Consider the following 23,294-nt stretch of genomic DNA (forward strand, 5'->3'; position numbering starts at 1 on the left):
CTCCTAAATATGCAATTTGTTCAGGCAAGATTTTAACTATGTACAACACGTCCGTATAATGCGCTCTCGTCGCCGCTGTTAATATATTTTTCGAAAGTGTCGGATGTTGTTAGTTGATGTGGTCTGTTTGCCATTAGTTTCCATTATTCCTATTGTCAATTTAAGGTATTCTTAAATGCCATTGTCGAAGTTAAAAGAAAATTACTGATCACCATTACTGATTTTTGCATTTTTCATGAACAGGTGCATTTCAAATATATAGGAATGATTCAAGATACACTTTAACACTGTGAAAAGAAATAATCACTTATGTTGGTGACTGTTACCTATTCGAAGGGTTATGAATAGCCCGGCGTAGAAAACATTTGATACGAAAATCCAAATAAAAATGTCTATTATTTGATTTAAACAAACTAATAAATAAAGCAATGAAAAAATGTTACTAAGATTTCAGCACATTATCTTTGATTACCCAATACAATTATTCATGTTAACGTGTTATTCAAACTATAATAATGAAAAGGTATGCGTTTCAAATTGCATACAGTAAAACAAATGATATATCAATGGATTGATGTTATCGTCCAAAACTTGATTTGTGCATGATTTGATTAGTTAAAAGGTAAAATAACAAAAATGCCGACCTCCGAAGTAAATACAAAACGGAAAGTCCCTTAAAGGGTTGTATCGCTTGATTCTAATTGAAAAATAAACAAAAGGCTTGATGACATTTCGTTGAATATACTGGTGCCACGCTCTCTGTCCTTTGTAGAACCCTAGCAGCAACTATCTGAGAGTCAATATGCTGCCTGTTTAAAGACAATTTCTGCTCCTATCCAACATGACTTCATTTTATACGTTTTGTACAACATGTTATTTGGTCACGTTATGCATTAAACATTTGTACCTAGACTTTAATCAAGCAATACCAATCAATCAATCCGCTAAATCATACAGATCTACGAGGGAAATAACATTTTATTAAGATTACAATATGACCATACCAATACAATGCAAAAACTTGAGCTGATTAAAAAGGTCAGGCACTTGTCTATCTCCTGTACACGCCTGTGTTTGCTAAACATGCTAAACTAATCTTGTCTTCTTCTTTGTTTTAAATACGTATTTAATTGCAGGAAACACTCGAGTACTCATGACTATAGTTTGCCTTGTGATATCCTCTATCGTTTACAGTAATGCCTTTTATGCATGCTTATGGTTTGCTTAAACGCGTGCATTTTCAGAGTTATGTGTAATGTATAAATAATTTGCATGCATATGCCTTGATAATACCAAAACCTGTGACCAGTATATTATACATGATTATTTGATATTTACACGATATTTATTCTTATTATCCTATTAAATGGCAAAGTCTTGCATTTAATGTACTCTTTTTTTAAGAACTGAATTGGCATCATATCAATCGGTGCATAATATCGTACAAAGCTATATAAATGAATTGAAAGGTGGTCGATGAAATGTGTCAAATTCGTATTCTGATGGACTCATTTACTCCACTCAATACGAGAAGTCTGTTTTATATAAATTTTTGAAATAAAATAAAAAGGTGTACTTGTCACTAAAATGTTAAGAATCGTTCAGTCTCATTTGTTACTGGTTTGTGAAGGTACTGGCTTTGACACTTCCACTAAAATACTGAATTTAACCCCAAAATTTTCTTAAATCTTTCAACGGCAAGGGATACAGGCGTGAGACGTGTTCAAAGTTTCGGTTATACTAATTGCTGCTGTAACGTTAAGTATTTTTTAATGTTATGACATGTGGTCCAGATAGACAAAGGGAGACGTTTATGCACATTTCAAACTAATTTAACCCCACAAAAGTATATGACTGTAAACGGCCAGGCTATCTAAGCCATGTGCTATCCGTATATTGTCCTTGTTTGTGCAGTTGGGCGCGTCTGTTTTATCGGCGGGGTCGATTGTTGCTGTTTAATTTTGTCTGTGTGACTTTTTTGTAAATTTGGCGAATTCTTTTATCCCTTTGGATCTTTTAATTTTATATATTTTTTACTAATTTAGCGATGAGACAAACAGAGAAAGGGATGGTATCTAAAACTTTTCGGTTCACCCCGACACATTCATGTGCCTGTCCTTTTTTCCAGAACATCGTCAGTTGTTGTCTTTTTTCTGAGCGTAATGTTTTGAAATATGCCGAAATTTGCTGATGAAAGAACTTTTATAATGATATATGCATTGGCAACTTTATTTTATGATCGGGTTCATTTGCGCCTGTGTCGTTTGGTTGCTATCTCATTTACGTATACCTACTATTTCCTTTTACTAATTTTGTTATGGGCCCTAATTAACAGCCATATAAGAACCATCCCCTTTTTAAAAAAAAAACTATCAAAAGACTCAAGAAAGAAGCAAACATATATTTTTTTCCTAAGAGCAAAATAATCATTCAAGATTTAAAATCCAAATACATGTATATTTTTCTTGTTGATGCTATGCTTGATTTTGTCCACATTCAGTGACGGTTTAAATAAACTTTTCTGTGTAATACACTATACTTTCATATATGATGAAATCAAACCACTGCATTTTAACGCAAGTCTTGGTTGATTTTAAAGTTATGAAGAAAATTTTATTGTGTCCGTCGTCTGTCCTTTCTTCTTTTTGACTTTTTTAATTTGTACGATATATGTGGATTGCTTTCAAATTCTCTCGATTGACGGTACCTTCTACTGCCAAATTCCGGCGTCGAACTTTCTCTTGGATAAAAAACCGTTCCAGTTTGTTCCTCCCATGTTGATGCTGTTTCCTGCTGCTCGAAACTTCTATCCCCTAAAAAAACATAAACACATTTCCTAATTGCAAACTCAATATGTTTATTTGGATAAATATTTTCTTTATCGAATATGTCACAAGATTGATTTTTAATTATTAGATGATAAAAATCTAAGACAGATGTAACTTGCAGATCTATGACGATTACAAATCAGAGATACTGTGGGTTTATTATTATTTGTTGGGTACCAAAGTTCGTGGATTTTATGGGTATACGTGAACCACGAATTAAAATGTTCAACGAAGTACACATTTTCTTTAGGCTTGTATGCAGACGTTTGCAAAACCACGAAATCAAATATCCACAAAAAAAAACACAATTATTCCTTAATCCATAAAAATTGGTACCCACGAAAATAAATGAATCCACAGTATACAGATATTTTGTGTGTACTAACCATGCTAAACTAATAGTATATTTCCAAAATCACTCTTTCCTAGCATATAATGTTTTACTAATCTTTGTACATATTCTCAAATTATTTGTATTCAACGGGGAAGAAGCAAATTGATGTTTAAAGGCATTGGATTGACCAGATTATTTATCATACTCACACCACTGAACCACTATGGGTAACTTGAAATCGTCGATGATGCAGTAATATCGTAAATCTTAAACATCATTAATGTGCATATAAAGGCGATTGATTAAATATAATGACCGAATAAAATACTGAGTTAAACATGTTTATGGCATAGCATAAGTAACCATAAGAAAGTCAATGTGAAATACTTCGCCAAACGATTAGAGCGATGCTTTGTAATTTTATTAAATATCTGATATGTTTTAGTATTATTTTGTATTTAGGGGGTGTATTTTTCTACTACTTGCAGATACAAAGTCATAACACTCACCATGTAATTGCATATGATGACTGAAATAAAAAATATATAAATACTCATACAAAATTATAATATCTGGTATTGTTCTCACTTTTTCTAAACACTTTGGTTGATAGTATACACTTATTTACTAATTATGGGTACAATTACAAGTTTACTGACCCCCAGACGGTAACTATTTCAAGACGCGAAATTTGCTATTGTCCGTAGGTCAGTAAATAAGTATTTTATTATACAGAAAGACACTGGTATATATTTCGAGACAATGCATGTGTATTCTCTTTACACTACAACTTTTACAACTGTTCCGAATGAAACATTTTGTATAAACTATCATTTATGAAATTGAAGTGGAGGAAGTTAAATTCCACGAACCCATATCCTTATTGACGTCATAAATAAAACTGTACGGACACGTATCGTTAACGTTATGAACAAGCCGCGATATACTATACATCATATATGAATATATTCAAATTTTCGGAATCCCCCCTTTTTTTAAATCCTGAATAATTTTACCGGTTACTAGTCTTTTTGCAGAAAATATTTGCCCCCAGTAAATAGTCAATACTCAATAAATAATATTTGAAACTATTAACCGGTAATTATTCTTTTTCAGACAATTTCTTAAAAAATGAATTTACCTATTAGAATGAAAACAGTAACTGATTATCATTTTCTTAAAACTATAATGTACTGACTTTTAGTTGCTGGTTACAATGTATGTGCTGTTATTATAATATTAATACATCTAATTGAATTCTTTCTTTTTTTTTTGGTATTTTACGACTTCATATATGCAAATTTCATGTAGAGTAAAAAAAAATCCCTTTTTAACATATCCTAATTCCATTTATTACCTAGTTGTACCCCAATACTCCTGTCTTCTGTGAATATCTCTAATAGAAAAACCAGCTGTTGGTCCCAGACACTCTTTATCACCTCGCACAACATTTTTGCCTGAATATGGATATCAAAAAGATTTGTTTTAAACTGGAATGCATCACATTTTGAATTTAAAATAAAAAATAAAGGATAAATAGATTGAACAATATATGCAATAGTAGAAAATCGTTTACACTAGATGAAACTTTTTTTTTGCATGTATAAGATAGATAAATTCATTTTGTGATTTGAGGATCTCATTTGTCGTGCTTATAGTTCTAATTCGTGATAGTAATATGCACCATGTATACAAGCACGCTAATGTTTATATTCTAATGGATTAATGACTAATGACAACAAAATTTAAAAAAAATTCTGATTATTGGTATCAGTATTTCTTCGACAATATTGATATCAGTATTTTATCGGCTTACCACTTTCCTATCGTTACTGCTTTTAAGATGTCTCACACACAAACAAACACACATACACACAGAGGAAAAACGAAACTCTGCATGAATGTCACAAATTTCCCACACAAAAACTCATCAAAGTTTTCAGGCTTATAATGTATACACCAGACACGCATCTACAAAAGACTCATCAGTGACGTTCAAATAAAAAATAAATAAATGGGAAAACTCAGTCCGAAGTTGAAGGGCATTGGTTACCCAAAATTCCGAAAGGTTTTGGAAGATATAGCTAAGGTAATGTATTCTAGGAGTCAATAATCCTTAGTATTTCATACAATTCAAACTGTTGTAAACAGTCAATTTATAAATATGACCATATAAATGATATTTGGAAGAACATAAAGTAATAAATGATCAACAAATGCTTCGGCTGTTTTCTGCTCTTTGGTCGGGTTTTTGTCTCTTTGACATATTCACCATTTCCATTCTCAATTTTATTAACTTTGCAGAAATCAAAACTAAATGCATACCTGATAAACAAAATTATTTGAAGCTTTAAAAATTTTAAAATGTGTACCAATTTTAACACATAGTAACTGTCTTCCATATTATTGTACTGCATATGTGTTATGTCTTTTGAAAATGAAATATGTGATACCTTTGTCTTACAGTCATTATATATTTGATTCACATAAATTATGTAGAAATGATTTGCATACCTTCTTCTCTTATAAGGTAAAAACACATCGCATGTTTTTGGTTGTAAGGTTCCATATTCTCTACAGCTGAAAAATATTAATTGTGGGTAAAATAACAAATGAAAAAGGGAACTACATTGTGGTATCAAGCGTTTTAACAGCTTTTGGCAGGTATGTAAATGTGGACAGAAATAAAATATAACTTTCTTTTTGTAATGATATTGTAACAGTTCCACTGTCGTTAATAACAAAGTTTATTCCATATTGGTATTATTTTAGCATGTGTTTAGTACGTTTTCTCTTTTTGAATTGGATTTTGAATAAAAAAGCATATTCACCTGGAGAAAGGTGATATTCACCGCACTGAACGTCACGCGCTTTTAACTGTAACATTATGGTAAAATGTTTGATATACAATTGGTTTTGGTAAATATTTGACATCAAATACATTGTTTTCTCTGGGAAAATGGAATAAAACAATAACTGTCTTTTGTTTCGGTAAATATGTGGTTTTATTGAATCAGTGAATATCATTTTTCAAAAGTCAATAAAACCGCATACTTACCTCATCAAAAGACAGTTATTGTATAATATACATGCTAAAATTATTTGAAAGTTATCAAATATGAATTGTGAAATGCGGTATATACGTGAATGTGAAGTAACCAAACACACATTGAGCATAACAGAAATTTCGAGGTTAACTATATCTTATCCGTGTGGTTTTTAAACACTTTGTTACCTCTGTAAGTGAAAACAGTGTGAAAAAGGTAAAAGAAAGAGTATATAATAAATTAAGGTAGCAAATATAGCAGCTCATCTATAGTTTCTTCAGTATTAAAAACCGGCTAGTTATGTTAAGGGAGATAAGTTACGACTTTTCCCTCCAGTAAAAACCATTTCGTTGACTAATTCGGTCCACAAAAACCATTCTATTACAAGAAAAACGATCCTTTATAACTAAATTTTATGCGACTGTCATACAAGTGAGAGGTTTAGCTAGCTATAAAACCAGGTTTAATCCACCATTTTCTACATAAGAAAATGCCTGTTCCAAGTCAGGAATATTACAGTTGTTATCCATTCGTTTGATGTGTTTGAGCCTTTGATTTTGCCATTTGATTACGGACTTTCCGTTTTGGATTTGCCTAGGAGTTCAGTATTTTTGTTGTTTTACTTTTTACACATTATTTTTGAATATATGAAAAGGAGTCAAACACATACCTAGAATAATCGTCAGTATACTATAACAGGTGCTTGTCTGTCTATTGATATCTATGTTTCAAATGTGTCATAAGGTCAACGGCAGTCATCGGAGGAAATTTTGGAGTTAATTAGATAATGTCTAATTCTAAAATACGAACGATTCCATGCATTGTATAGTCTTTCATATGGAATTTTGTAATTCGGGTAAATATTTAACTATGTTATAAATCTAATTGAACAGTTTGGGTCAATTTCACAGTAACATTTCTGTGACCATTCTAAAAATGTGCTTGAAGGTAAACCTATTGAATGAAAAAAACTGAGGAATGCAATAAATTCCAATGCCGTTATTATCTCCAGATTGGAAGAAATATATCTTAAATGAAATTCCATGTTCAAAACACAGCGTGATCCTTGTTTTAGGTTGTTCTTGTTAGGAATGATTATTCCATTTCTTTAAACCATGATAATGAATATGCGCATATACAATTTTAAGACTTCTGCAATAAATGTATATAGTTTTGCTTTGTTCTTTTTAGTCTTTAATTTTTATCGTAAGCTAGTTTTGTGAAAAAGAGCTCACGCATATTGTTTTACAATAGACATTTAGGGGCCCTTTATAGCTTCCGTGTTGAAGGCCGTACTTTGACCTATAATTGTTAACTTTTTACACATTGTGATTTGAATAGAGAGTTGTCTCATTGGCACCCATACCACATCGTCTTATTTCTTTATATGAACAGGTGATCTGAAATAATGAAAATTGCTAATTAAAGGACTTGGTACGAAAATCTTTAAAGACAATAAGGCATTAAAGTTTGTTTTATAGGGTTTTATCTGTTAACAGAGTGTATATTAATGTACAAGAGCCGGTCTTACCATGAGTTGCTTCTGTTGTTGAACATCTCAAACACTGAGCTTGAATCAGGTTTACATTTGATCTCCGTCTTAACACGTTGAAGAATTCTCGTAAACATTTTTCTTCATGAAGAGCAAAATTAAGAAATCTAAGTGCACGTTCTTGTCTCGAAGGTGTAAATTTTACACTGAGACACATATCTTTCACAAATTTTGAAGCATTGCCAAAGTTGTTGAAGGTTTCTGTTATTATGTCAGACTCTAGCTCATCAACAATTGTTTGCACATTTTGGCGAACAGTTTCTTGGAGGCATCTAAAATCAATGTATATACATTTCGTCATATATAAAGGCAACAATAGTATACCGCTGTTCGAAATTCATAAATCGATTGAGAAAAAAACAAATCCTGGTTACAAACTAAAACTGAGGGAAACACATCAAATATAAGAGGAGAACTACGACACAACAGAAACACAACATTAAAATGTAACACACACAGAAACGAACTATAATATAACAATGGCCATTTTCCTGACTTGGTACAGTACATATAAATACGGTTTCAGTTTCCATATTTAACTGTTATTAATGTTGTTTTTGTTTATCAAAACAACTATCATATGAGGAAGATGGCAGTTTAATTATATACGAAAAAATGTTTATACTTTACCAAATGTAGTTAAATCATTCTTTTCAAAAAAAAACTATAGGTAATCCGGCTTTCTTTTAAGCTGTTGGTTGGGCAAAACATGTAAACTTTTGTAAATCATGTACATGGAAAAAGCAATATTGTGTGAAAGAAAGAACACTAAACGATATAATTTGAAAAGGAAAAACAAGAAGATAGTTTTAATATTTTGTTTTCACAATCAGTAAAATTACATTTGGATCACCATACTTGTCATCTTGCTAAATAACAAAATAGCTCAATTTACTTTACATTCAGATACATATAGATTGTACCACTGCATCGAGTGTGATACGATATTTATCCACTCGAGACAGTTAAATTTTCAAATTTTAAACGTGAGTAGCTGATACAGTATCTTGTCATTTCACCAGGTTGTGGAAGATTCTTGTATATAGGTTTTTATTCCCATTTATGAGTGGAATACCCAAAACTTGATGATCTTCCCCCAACATGTTCAATGAACTAAAAGTGATCTTTTGTAGTTTGAAAGAACAAAATCATGCTTTGAAATATGGAATTTCATTTAAGATATATTTCTTCTAATCTGGAGATAATAACGGCATTGGAATTTATTGTATTCCTCGGTTTTTCTCATTCAATAGGTTTACCTTCAAGCACATTTTTAGAGCGTTTTAAATATTTAAAATTTAACTGTCGAGAGTGGATAAATATCGTATTACACGAGATTTGGTGGTGGAATCTGTTTCTCTAATGATTTTCTAACAATATGCAGGCAAAGTTATTCCTTCTTTTCGAATGATCTGCAAAACGATGTGTTCTTGCTATGTGACGTCATCAGACATGGTCGCCTTTTTTCATGCCGTCACAATAGGACATTCAGAGGAAAGCAAGAAAATTCGACGTCATAATAGGATTTTAACCAATGATGAACTGAGATCAAACGAACCACACGCTGATTAAATTTTTTTTATACAATGGGTGCAGAAAGGGATAAATTGACGAAGAATTAGAGAAATTAAAATATCTGAATTTTGTTAGGTCAATTAGATGCAGAGCACACATGAACTTAAGGTTAAATATTTGGAATAACAAGGTTTGCTTTTAGCCATTTCACAAGAATTGAAAGTATTTTGCATTATAGTCAAATTAAAAACAAGATGAGGTAACAAATAAATATATCTCTGCTTCTGAGTGTGAATTAGAAAATAGTACAGCCCTATTAGTATTTAATCATTATGAAAGTATTCGAGAGAGCGCATACACCACAGGAAAAGTAGAGATTTGATTTGGGTCTGTTTGAAAACTTTGGCCTGCAATATCAATATCAGTTTGCTTGTAGAAACATGTAACACACTGAAATGCAGTGTTTTCAATTAAAATAACATTGGAATAATATAATTCTAAAACTGAGAATGGAAACGGGGAATGCGTCAAAGAGACAACAACTCAAACAAAGAGCAGAAAACTAGTGTACTAATACTTTACTGTTAAAATGTAAATGTTATGAGACATAATTGTGCAACTACTATCATGTTGGAACTAAAGAGACATTAATCGACTTCTTTTTATTGTCGTTTTGTAGATAATTTGTACCCAAAGTGTGGCAATTCTGTCCATATTGCTCTTGTCGCACGCACGCTTATTTGATGTAAATTGTGAGATTTTGGTTACATGTTTTATCCTCAATAGAATCTACATTTAGAAATAAAAAAAGAGATGTTGAGTTTGACGAAAAGTCAAGGTAATATTCTAAAAATAGAATTTAGAATTTTAGTTAACATTGAATTAATTGTATAATGTGAACTTAGACTATGCTTTAAAAACCATGTTAGAATACTTACCATAAAGATTGTTTAATAAGCTGGTTATTCTATGAATGCGATTTTTATACAGTGTGTAAAAAAAGTAAATAAACAAAAATATTGAACTCCAAGGAAAATTAAAAACTGAAAGTCCCTTATCAAATGGCAAAATCAAAAGCTAAAATATTATGATAATGATCAATCACAAATTTATGTAACAAAACATTTGTTTACTGTACATTTTTTTCTAAATATTTCTGAGTTATCTCTACTGATATAAATAAATCTAAAAATCTTAAATCGATGAAAATGTTTTTTTATGTACAAATCAAGAAAAAATCTTTTTTATTTCATTAGATGAAAAGTCTAACTGTTGAATTACAATTATTCATCTAATTTGCTTAAGCTACTCAAAACAACAATCAATTGACACCGCCAATCTCCCTCCTTAATATACCATATAAAGCGGAGAAGTCTTAAAATGATTGTTTTAAATTTTAATCGATTTAGGAATTTAATTGAAAAGTCAGAATAAAAAGAAAAGAAGAAAACCACAGCAAATAATGAGGCATATATATTGTAAAGTTAATCGATTACAATCAGCATAAAACATACATTTAGTAACAGCAAATTATAATTAAAAAGGATATTTGAAAGATTTATGATTACAACTATGAAGATTACAGTTTAGAAATACTATTATCTGATGTTTACAAGCAATGTTGAATTTAGAAAAGGAATTGTGGGTTGAAATTATTTGCTCCAAATTTCAATATTGTTAGTTTCCTATTGATAAGAAAATTGTACAGTAATAACATTAAATTACAGAATTTACTGCACCAAATACGCAGTTTAAAAATTCATGCATCTTCAGTAATGCTCGAGGCCATACAATTTAAAAACCCGAACCCTAATACTAACGCTGTGTAAACTCTATATAATAGCTACCGTTTGATTTATATGAACTTACCGGGAACAAGGCTGGTTCCTCTCGGTGTTATCATGGAGTTGCGTACCGGAATAACTGATCGACATGCCTGTATATAGAAATAACAATGATAGAAATAAGTAACTTTCGATAAAGTAAAAGTCAATGTATATTACCGTACAAAAATGAATGTTGAATCACTGTTTATTAAATTCCAACAGGTGGAATCATGTTTCAACAGTAAATACCTATGATAATATTTCGTGAACGTTTGACATATATGACTTCTGTAACACAACTATTTATTTCAATAATGTAATATTACATTCATTCAAATCCGTTTTCCAAAAACCCAAAAATAGAAGCAAACGAAAAAAGTTAACACACAAAACTAATTAAGGTATACTCTTTAAGATGCATCCAACGGGATATCAGCTTTGAAGAAAAGAAAATAACAAAAGGGACGGAAAACTCGTCCCGTTTCTGAAACATTTGGTAAGAAGTTTACCATGAGAAATTCGTATATCAAGGTCTTAAAAGTACATCTGTAAATATCAGTGCTGATATAGTAAGAAGAACGTGCAAAGGGGGGTCAATTTGTCTGTATAAACACATCGTCATTTTTGGCAATGAATATGTTGGCTAAATATCTATAGGTTTGAGTAAAAACATCTATCCTTTAATGTTAAGTTTTTTCTTAATGGATTTATTTTTCATTACGGTAAAGTAATAAATATGCAATAAGATGGATACAGTAAGCGCCATACGGATTACCAGTTACTTGGATTTTTCAATCCCAAAACTAAAATGAATATTATGACTTTAAATCGTACCTTTTTATTTACATTTTGTCTGTAGTATATGAAAAGCGGAAGATATCATAAAGGATATTCAAAATCATAAGTCGAAGACAAGCTTACAACGCGTGGCAACAAAACGAGAAACGACGAAAGGCAAACAACAGTATATAAATGACAACATAGAAAACTAAAGACTAAGCAACAGGAACCCCACGACATCTGGTAGGGATCTCACGTGCTCCGGAAGGTTCATCAGATCCTGTTTCACATGTACCATCTGTTGTATTAGATTCAAAGTATCACCGTGTATTGCATTATCATAGTACTTTTTTGTTGACATGCATCATAGACAATTTAAAAAAGGTATATTTTGCATGCATAAAATAAATAAAGAACCTATAAAAAATTAAAAACATGCCATGTTAATACAAATCCACATTGAAACTGGTGCGAACTGGTACCGGACAATTTGAAGTGAAACATGTTAAACATAATGTTTAAGCCGTGAAGTTTGCTCCTTTATGCATTTATCTTCATCAAAATTGTATTGCTCTTAAAAGGTGTTTACTTGTAAAACTATAAATTGAATGAATATGTAGTTTGTTTTTACTTTTCAAGCACAAACACAAAAAATTGAACATGTACATTGTATTTTAAACATCATTCTTATATTAGATAGCGATATATCCTCATATTTGTACATTCATTGATGTATTAGTAGCATAACTACTTACGATCTTCTATAAACTTATCATTTGGGATAAATTGCATTTCAACTACTAAACGTTTCCACTCATTGGGTAGTAGCTCAACACACATGTACATTTTCTGAAGAAATCTTTTTAGTTTATCTTCGTTTAGATGAACCGTAAGGGATGATAGGTTTTCTGTTTCTGAGTATAATCTCAAAACTATAGAACCTTCCCATTGATCAACAAGTATGCGTCCAAGATGTTCTCCAGCAGCTGCTGCGATGTCATGCACGGTTGGTTGCATAGTTGGAAAACTTGGGATACGTACAAGAACAGTTGTACCACTGAGTCTTACTTGGAGATCTGCAAATATACAACTATTATATTTTATACCATATGTATACAAGTTGTGAATATTTACAGATACTTCATCACTTTATTTAAACTACATAAAAACCCTTATAATGGCAAGACTTTCACTTAAATCTCCTTACATTTATTTTATTGCTTATTCTGACAAAAGACGGGATTAAATCAAGTTGAAACATTACCTTCTACTACATCGTGTGTGTTGCGTGTCAGTAAGATATTTAAAATATCCTCTCTTCCAAATTCGTGTAAAACGAATAAAAATCTGATTATCTGGTTTAAATCTTCCTTGTTTAATATGAAAGCTATTAACTGTTTCCGTTGTTTAGCCCTTGTATCCTTATTTCTGATTTCTGTATATTCGGATATGGAAATGACATTGTACTCGAGAAGAGATATGATAACTTTGCAAATTTCTACCTCCCTCTCAAGGTATTGCCGAAAATTTCGTATGACATCGAAAGTTACATTACTGTACTTCTCTCGAAAAACGCCTGGAACTTCTTTTCCTGTAAAAATTTTAAAATGTACGTAATAATGATTTGCTTTTAAAAGTATTCTATAACACAAAAAGTATACAATGTATAACCAAATCACTTAACTCCAAAGCAAATTCAATAAGGAGAAGTCTATAAAAACTGACAAAATCAAGCGCTATCAACCAACGGAACAAGTGAAAAACAACTGCCAGTTTCCTGACTTGGTACAGGCATTTTCAGAAGAAAATGGTGGGTTAAAAATAGTTTTATAGCTAGCTAAACTTCCAACTTTTATGACAATTGGACTGTGGCTAATCATTAAGCCAAATGAATGTCTCTTCACTTGCTAATGCAATAAATATGACGTAATAAGTTTAGTCTTTTCTTAAAATATTTCAATACTGTAAAGAGGGTTATTTTCCCAAGGGAATTATTTTTGCCAAAATCGTGATTATAAAGAAAAAGCCCGAAAATATCCTTCTCATAGAGTTAATCTTTAAAATATAGTAGAATCAGAGACCAGAAAACCCCAGAGCTTTTTCCTCGTGGACAAGTTAAGCCTAAGAAATAATGAATTATAACCCCGCAAAATAAACTACGTTACTCAATTTCTAATTAATTTCTAAATTAGCATTCACTAAAACTATCTGTATAATAAATTTTGCAGTCCTATATGGGATCGGACTGGACATTGATATAAACAAAACAAAATGCTTGAGAAAATCCTATCAATCAAACGCTATAGGTTTCGAATTTGCACAGAATCATCAGTTCATAGATTGTTTAAATGTTTAAAAGAACTACACACACAAAATCGTTATGCCGTATCATGGGAACAATTCAATGTATTACTCTTTAGCTGAAGATAAAAAAAAACAGTGTCCCATAATTATATCTATAACGTTCATAAATATTCAAAATTTTAAAGTGTGAAGTGTATAATAGATATAGCTTAATATCGCTGAATTATTATAACAATTATCAGCTCAATAGTTATTGCTTTGGTACGTGAATAAATCCTTTTTAGTAAATTCTCCGTTAATAAATGAAAACACTATTTAGAGACTAAAGGTCGAAACTTCCTCAACCTAATTTTACAGTAGATTAATTTGGCTTTTCTTTTTATGTCCCTTTTTGTAGCTCTTCACGTTTCAGATATTAATACATCCTTGGTTTTCAATTTTCTTTAGTTTGAACATTCTTATGCAGATAAATTCAGGAAATCGCCGTGAACGCATGAAAAGCATTTTTATCCCATTTAAAGACATGATAGTAATTTAGATACGGTGGATCTCAATAACGCAATATCATACGCCTTGCTCGCATTCTTCAATATTTTTGGCAAGCGAACAGTTATCATTTTACCTGGTTTCCTCAGAATTCTTTTAAGTATATTTTGCTCTTTAGGAGGTAGTTTTTGTAGATAACTGAGACATTCATCTCCCTCACGAATAACTATCATTGACAAGAGGCGATCTGCTTGCGTCATGCCGTAATTATGACTCCTAATTTCTCCGTCTTCAATTTGAAATGCACGGCATAAATTATCCATGCCCATGTGTTCAAATAAAGATAATATTTCAGAATACTCTTCAATGATCTTATCTCTGCATGCTTCTGGAGAAAATTTGAAAACAAATTGAGTTATTTTTTTTCAAACATTGAAATTAATAAAAGACACAATCCCCAAATATGAAATCAGTAACTTTATAGAAACTGTGTGATAGGTCCATCGAACTGTAAATAGTCGAACTGTAAATATTCCACTATTTGTTTTGAAATTATCTATTTTATATGTATCCTAGATTTTATTTGGTTGATAATTGGTGTATTTTGTTAATATTCTTTGTTCATATAATCTTAGTCCCTATTTCACCGCCGCAAGAGTTTTTTACACTAGGGTAGATTTTTTTTCTCTAGCGTGATTTTGCATAAATGCCGTTTTTACCGTTCATGCTAGTTCCTTTTTTATATATTTACAACTTTTTAAGACACTTCTCGATTTATACATATACCTTGACATATTATTATAATAACCTCTAGGCATATGATTGTTTATCGTTTGGCTGTTTTCTCAACGACATATATTCCACATTTCTTTTGATTCAAATTTGAATGCATTTTATATTAACAAACTACCATAGTAAATGAAAATGCTCGCATATTATTGTAAAAATGTTCACAGATTCTAACATAGCGTTCTTCAAACGCTTTGAGTACACACCCGTGGTAAAATATGAATATTTTGTTTGGGCTGTTCCGATCGTACTCCCGCGTCATATGCTTTTTTATGAATGAGCTACGCGACGTCATAGTACGATGACGTAAGAATATAAACATTTTACGGGAAAATACACGCTTGTGAAACCGAAAATCATTACAACAAGGAAACGTAAACAAACGATGCTAAAATGTTTTATATAAGCCATTTTTTGTAAACATATAAGACATATAAGTACAATTATCATTTAGATTCATCCAAACCAATCTAAATATGTTATTGTAAATAGTTTAAGCATGTCATTTATTCAGTTTGCTCCGGTCTTTTATGTCAATTTGATAGTGCGTTTATTTATGGGAACGGCAAATAATGCCTTCATCTAGAGCGCTTCGATCCAAAACAATTGCCGTATTTGTCCTATTAGAATCGAAATAATTCATGGGGGCTTGAATATATCGTGATTTTACCACGGGTTGTCCCTTTATGCCGATATTTTACCCCTCGCTATCGCTCAGAGTAAAATATCTGTCATAAAGGGCCAACCCGTGGTAAAATCACGATGTAATCAAGCCCCCATGAATTATTTCTTAATTACAATATCAGAATTAATGGCAAGAAAAGTGATAGAATAAATAGTCGCTGTTGTGTCTTATTAATATTTTTTATTCTAACTGTTTTCATTTGATTTTCTAAAATAATTGTCATAATCTCCTTATCATGAATATATATACCTCTTATCGAATGTAGGTCTGTAGAATCCACGCCTAACACTAAAAATAAAAACAATGAATGTTTTTTTGACACTATTATAGCTGTGTTCTTCTAGTTCACACAAGACACAATTCTAGTATAAACAATCAATTTAAGTTTGGAAACAAATCTTTTTACTGACAAACAAACCAAATGTTTATGACAAAAGAAGCTTTTTTCAAATAACTTTTAATAGAAATCCAGTTAATATGGAAAGATATATTTTTCAGAGTTTTTTCCTTCATCTATGGTGCAAAATTAAATGATATATATATATGGTGTACAAAAAATCTTCGCACCTTTGTTTGCGGTATACCATCTTTGCCGCAAGTTTATTGTTTTCTGTTTGGTATTAAATTTATAGTTAAGATCCATTTATTACACTTTGTGATCCGTTTATTTGGCAATCGCCAATGGCAGTCAGCAGGATTTAAGAACATTTGTTGTTCGACCTGTTAGTCAAATGCGATTTTGTTAAAATATACTTTTTCACTTTTTTTATCTTTTGGAAAATGTTGTTTGTGCTGTATTTAGACCCGTCAACAAGAAATTTGTTTTGCATGCACACGTGTAAAAATTGCGGTTTTTATCCAACCCAATCATAGGTTTGAACGTTGTTTTCAATTTAGACTTGTATATATATATATATATATAAATGCGTTTTGTTAAAATATACTTTTTCACTTTTTGGTCTTTTGGAAAATGTTGTTTGTGCTGTATTTAGACCCCTCTACCAAGAAATTGGTTTTGCATGCACACGTATAAAAATTGCGGTTTTTATCCAACGCAATCATAGGTTTGAACGTTGTTTTCAATTTAGACTTGTTTATATATATATGTTAACATTTGGTAATTACAAACAGGAGTTAACGAATTTATAAATTATATAGTAAAAATAATAAAAATTAATAAATGGCCTTATGATCTATGGCGCTAGGCACAGTTCAGGTAGAGTTGCTTTTGAGAATGCCTGAGTTTTCAAATATTTAGATGTGAAAATATAAATCTTCAGAAATGTAGACCAAGAATTTCAGAAAATTGTGGTACCAAATTTGTGTCCTTCCCTCAGCGGGATATGAACCTTATCATCGGCTTTATCTATGGTCGTTGCATAGCAATTGGTGTTATGTGAATGATGAATGAAAATCTTGAAGGTCGATTGTGTTTGTTTTTCGAAAAGAATGACATTAAAAGGAGACATGCAGTAAAGTTGAAACGCCGAATAGTGAAATCACATTTGTCTTATACATCCTTGGCTTTTAAATATTCGGCTTTGGACCTTACTGATAAAGGTACTAGTAAATGCAAGAAAGCGCTTCTGACGCATGAAATTATCACGTGTTGCTTTCATTTTTTGTTTGTTGGGTTTAAACAAATTAGAGTACTGAAACATCAAAACCGCACAGGTATCTTGGCCACTTCATTTCTTCTTGTATATTTTAAATCAACCAGTTACAATTTATCAAGTTTTTCTTTTTAGACGGTAACTTTCTTTTTCGTTAAATTTTACTCTCGATTCTTTTATATTTCCACTTGATTCACAACTCTATTCTTGATCTTATGTTTTATATGTGTTCGAAAAACATACTTACTACAACCATCAAAAAATTTGTATGCCATTCTTCCTGCAGATTTCAGTGGCATCTGATAAAAATAAAATGTTTTAAAAAATCATTACATTCACCATATATGTATAGCTTTTATCAAATGTTTTATATTTTTTTATGTTAATTCTTATATAGTGTGGCCGTTTTGTATTTACTATGAACAGCTCGATCTGTCACTCCGTCTCCGTTAATGATGTTTAATTTATTTTTTTAATTGATTTTCCTGTATTTCGCTTGCTTAAACACGAAGTATGCTTTTCGTATCTGCTAAAGCATTATTTCACTCCTAATAAACCAATAAATTTCATTATTTATAAAACGCGAAAATCGCCGCACTGTTTTATGCTTAAACAATGAAATATAATCAAATATAGAAAACACCAACCAACACGAAAAAATAAATTACAAACTTGAGAAATGAACTTACAGAATGTGACTAAGTTAAAACATGTCTGTTAGTGCTTAACATTTTCCCTAATATTGAACATGACTTTATAACTAATAATTGTCTTTTCGCCAGAAATTATGACTAGGGAATGCTTGAGTTATAATGTTTGGAATGGTGGCTCTCAGAAGAAAGATGGCATTTTGGATTGGTTTTGCAGTGCTAACCTAATGTCATGATTGCATTTGTTACTTTCGTAGTGTAGTCAGTGAATGGCAGATATGTCGCAAATGATTTCTATTGAGGAATGGATGTTGTTGGCAACTAAGGTCATCATTGATAATGAAATGGAATCATGAGAGTAAGACCGTAAAGAGGAGTATACTAATTTGCTTTTCTTAAATCATCCCTTATACATATTTGGCATGAAATTAAGCAACCCCCGACTATATTGCTTTTCTGTTAATCTTGAGATAGTGTTGAATAAATGCATACGATACCAAGGTACATGCAAGCAACTGAACTTTCAATTCAGGTGATGAGTCAAAAATGCTTTGCGAGAAACTATATTTATGTTTAATATCAAATAAGGAGATGCATATGATACAACTATCCACCAGAGACACAATGACGTACATGTTAGAAATAATAGGTAACCGTGCGGCCTTCAAGAATTAGTAAAACCCATACCACATAACAAGCTATAAAAAGTCCCGACACGACAAATTGTAAAACAGACGGCCTCATGTATGTACAAAACGAAAAACAAATTAATGTGATATACAGCAACAATCGACAACCAATGATTTACCGGCGCCGGACTTGATACAGGCACATACAGTGTTGGGGTTATTCATGTTTGCTGCCTTTGAACTCTTCAACTACCCTGATACCATGATGTAGCAGCACACCAAAAGAGCAAAATGTAAAAATCGGTTGAATAGGGCTTAACTCATCAAAACGAAATAAAGCACCAAAACAACTACATGTAATAAAAATGTAAAAGACACAAAGTATAACATACTGAGAGTATTCAATTAATGAATGCTAGTTCAAAGCCTATTACAATTGGTATAAAAAGCATGTAGTCAAGGCAAAGTATCAGTCAGTACAAATCTAATGGATTCAATGAAAAGATGTCTACAAAAACTTGACCGTGTGCAATGCCAAAATATAAGTATCGATAGGATGTAGAACCATACGGGTTAATAACTGTATTTCAATACATATTAAGTAATGTTTTAACTTATCCGTGTGTACCGACCAAAAAAGATCTTCTTTCAATGTTTAAATGATAGTCTTTTTATAATAAGTTTATCACAGGGTCGATAGGTTTACATGGATCGTAATTCTGTATAGTTTGAAAAGCATATGATGTCAAATTTGATATTTAAACAAAAACAATGCAAAGTATATCACGATAAAAACGGATGAACAACTCTTTTTCTTTAGTTTAAGGATAGTAACTGTAATTTGTCGTAAACAAGCAATAGGTGGTTCGGAACATTTAATTAGACGATCCTGTTAATAAGTTTACATATATATATATACGTAATAGACTTCGAAGTTTATATATTATACATCAACATCATTAGCTCTTTAAAGTGAAACTGTTTGTGACAGCATGTTCTGTAGATGGGATTTGGGAACATTAATATCCCAATGTTTTACTATCACATCATACAAACATACATTTACGGTCGCCGAGTATAATTAGTATCCATACATATAGCAAGTTCTAAATTGTCTCCGATTTTATGGTAGTTCGTGAGAATTGACGAAGAAAACAGGTATTCTTTCAGTGTCGCAAGTTCTGCGATGTTTACAAGCATAGTTGCAAGGTGATTCGACAATAGTAATAGTAAATTATAGAGTCAAATCTGGGGCACAACCTTAAAATGCATTTCTATCTTTACATATCATAAGCAGTTGTTGTTCTGAAACTGTTTCCATCAATTCATAATGTCTAAGTTGGTGTGCGCTAAATCGTTCAACAGCTTATTTGTCCGACACATATAGGTCTTTCAACAATTTATACAATTTCTCCGGCAAATAGACTGATATGGTGACCATTGAAATAACAGGAAATGACAAGTGACCTTATAAGTGAAGAGAGCTCCTGACATGGGACAGGCACATAAAGAATGTGGCGGGGTTAAACATGTTTGTGATCGCTCAGCCCTGTCCCTAACCTGGAACAATGGTTTAACAGAACAACATAAGGACAAACTATAAAAATCAAGTTCGTTCAAATAAAAAATAAGTGTCAAGCACCAAATTTAACACTTGTAGGCAAGTTTTCTAGTTTTTTGTAGAAAGTTCGGAGCAAAAACAAATACTGTAAACCAACTTATTTTCGCAATCGATTTGTTTTCGCGACAATCGTGTGTAGAAGAATAACGCGAATATAAATCATCGCGAATATGTAAAACTTGGATGTTTCCTTATTAAACTACATCAAATAGATTAGAAAATCGCGAAATTAAATAGTCGCAAAGTGGACTAGAAAGGGTAACACGCGAAATATAGTATCCGCGAAAAGAAGTTGGTTTACAGCAATGCAACAACCGAAATATTAAGTGTATCTAACCGATAATACGCCCCCTCAATAGTTCCGTTCACATGCTATTGTATCAAAAAAATATTTGAATAAATCTAATTTCAAGCCCTTACTTCATTTCAATTGAAACAGGAGGTTGAATAAAAACATTGAAACAAACTTAAATAAGGATTTTCGAAAAAAACAAATACTGTAAATTGCGAAATTATTGCGAGGTTTTCATTATCGCGAATAATACGATTTGGTGATTATAGCAAACATAAGAACTCGCATTCTGATATCTGATATATATAAGTGTAATCAGATTTTTCCTGAAATTGCAATAATAAATCTCGCATTTTTGTCCTTTTTTCAAAATTTGCAATAATAGATGTATGCAATAATTTCTGGATTTACATTATACAAAATAAGAGATTACACACCTTTTTTTAATTCCGTTGTTAGTCTGTCTGGTATCAGCGTTTCTTTGTGACAGTTGCATTGTTTTAATGACTGTTATGTGTTATACCTTTTCTGATCTATCGTGCATTTCATATCAAAATGATTGACAGAAGGATAAATTTCTAAATATAAATCTGTTCATTAGACTTGTTGAAAAGGTTTCAAATGGATACGTGTCTTCCTATCGTGTCTGCTATAAAAACGAAACCAGTTCAAATAATATCGAATAACGTTCCTTTGTTTTTCTTCATATTTGTTTTATGTTTCGAAAAGTTATCAAGTGTATAATTCAACATTTATGTTCAGTGAATAAATGATAGATCATAACAACATTTAGAAAGACAATGGCAAATAGAACAACAGAAATGTAAGAGATATCTTACCGTTTCCTTTCAGGCATATGTTACGGTACGCAAACAAAGTACAATAACAAAAAAGCCACAGAAAAAAGTATTATTTAACATGGTTAAAGGTTTGTACAACCAAAAAGCAATATACTATATTAAAGATTAGTTAATACACTCATCATAGATACAAGGATAAATTGTGTACGGCAGACGCGTGTTTCATCTACAATAGACTCATCAGTGACGCTCGAATAAAAAAAGTAAAAAAAGGCCAAATAAAGTTAAAGAGCATAGGGGACCCAAACATTCCTAAAAATTTGAATGTATGCTTTGTTATACACATTAAAAGAAGTTTGTATGATCTACAATGTAAAAGGTAGTTAAGATAGTAATTAACGATTCTTAAAGAAATATCAAAATACACCAACTCATTTTGTTATTAAAACAATTGGAATGCCTGAGAAAAATGTATTAAAAAACAGAATTGTTAGTCAAACTTAATAAAAATGGATATTTGAAAGGATTTGATATTGATGACCATAATTAAAACATTAATTCCCTCAGGAAAATTTGACCTTAGATGGTTTTTGCTATTATTTTAGGTCATTTTATTCATATAGCTCTTCAACTGTTTCGTTTCTTATAAATCCTCGGCATTCACATATTCGGTTTATAAAGTTTATGATAAAGGTAAATCCAGAAAATTTCTTCGGACGCATGACAGTTATGTAGATGAGAGACTTCCGCATTCTTGGATTGTGAAATAGCAGAACACGACAGGTGTCGATTTTTGTTCAAATTAAAGAACCTTAGTGAGCGCGCTCACATACCCCACGTCCCCACATTGTCATTGGAGAAATAAAATAAGTGTAAGAAAAAAAAATTGTATCAGAAAAAAAAAATGAATCATAATTTCCTGTCAATATGCATATCTACATAGTATGTCCTTATTATCTACACAGTTTCATGAAATTCTGTTGTGTGGTTTGAGAGGAGTTGCGATGACAAAAGGTTGCAGTAGTATAATGGGCAAATAAGTTCAAAGGAGCGTAACTCCTGGAAAAAAAATTGAATCGTAATTTCCTGTCGATATGCACATCTACGTAGTATGTTCTTATTATCTGAAAAGGTTTCATGAAATTCTGTTGTGTGGTTTGAGAGGAGTTGCGATGACAAGAAACAGGACTGACGGACTGACGGACTGGCGGACTGACGGGCGGACGGGTCAAAAACATTATACCCTCCTCAACTCGTTGCGTAGGGTATAATAAGCAAATTTCGACGCAAGAATGCAATTCAAATTTTCATTTGAGTAAACATTGAACATATTTGTACCATTTTATCTGATAATTACTGATTGTTTTAAAAAGGTTGACGTTTTTGATTGATTTCATTTTTTTTTTAACTTAGCGTATTAAAGTTTTAAATAAAGGCAATAGTAGTATACCGCTGTTTAATAGTCATAAAGCGATTTAACTGAAACAAATCCGGGTCACAAACCAAAACCGAGGGAAACACATCAACTTTAAGAGGAAAACAA

At 31.5% G+C, this 23,294-nt stretch overlaps 1 protein-coding gene across 3 annotated transcripts; it reads right to left on the reverse strand.

The window, feature by feature from the left end:
* Positions 1 to 813: 813 nt before the first annotated feature.
* Positions 814 to 21,531, reverse strand: LOC127721471 (uncharacterized). Of its 3 annotated transcripts, none has more exons than XM_052228213.1 (12): positions 21,389 to 21,524; positions 18,007 to 18,058; positions 16,396 to 16,434; positions 14,809 to 15,060; positions 13,147 to 13,473; positions 12,638 to 12,958; positions 11,146 to 11,212; positions 7,741 to 8,033; positions 5,677 to 5,742; positions 4,520 to 4,619; positions 3,672 to 3,691; positions 817 to 2,813 (listed from the first exon to the last, which is right to left on the reverse strand). In XM_052228213.1, the coding sequence occupies exons 2-12, from the start codon at positions 18,056 to 18,058 to the stop codon at positions 2,614 to 2,616; spliced, it is 1,737 nt and encodes a 578-aa protein (XP_052084173.1). In that variant the 5' UTR covers positions 21,389 to 21,524; the 3' UTR covers positions 817 to 2,613. The 3 variants fall into 3 exon arrangements, 2 of the variants coding, with proteins under 2 accessions (XP_052084174.1, XP_052084173.1); XR_007991264.1 differs by lacking the exon at positions 817 to 2,813 and adding an exon at positions 4,979 to 5,133 and having other exon boundaries at positions 3,668 to 3,691; positions 21,389 to 21,531; XM_052228214.1 differs by lacking the exon at positions 13,147 to 13,473 and having other exon boundaries at positions 814 to 2,813.
* Positions 21,532 to 23,294: the final 1,763 nt, after the last annotated feature.

This window comes from Mytilus californianus, unplaced genomic scaffold (assembly GCF_021869535.1).
Source record: "Mytilus californianus isolate M0D057914Y unplaced genomic scaffold, xbMytCali1.0.p SCAF_12, whole genome shotgun sequence".
Classification (NCBI taxonomy): Eukaryota; Metazoa; Mollusca; class Bivalvia; order Mytilida; family Mytilidae; genus Mytilus; species Mytilus californianus.

Excerpts from the sequence above, each read along its gene's own strand:
- LOC127721471 (XM_052228213.1), bottom strand. The coding sequence starts at position 18,058 with ATGCCACTGAAATCTGCAGGAAGAATGGCATACAAATTTTTTGATGGT. Across the intron at positions 8,034-11,145 it reads AGGAACCAGCCTTGTTCCCG|ATGCCTCCAAGAAACTGTTC; the intron begins GTAAGTTCATAT and ends CATTGATTTTAG. Across the intron at positions 4,620-5,676 it reads TTACCTTATAAGAGAAGAAG|GCAAAAATGTTGTGCGAGGT; the intron begins GTATGCAAATCA and ends ATCCATATTCAG.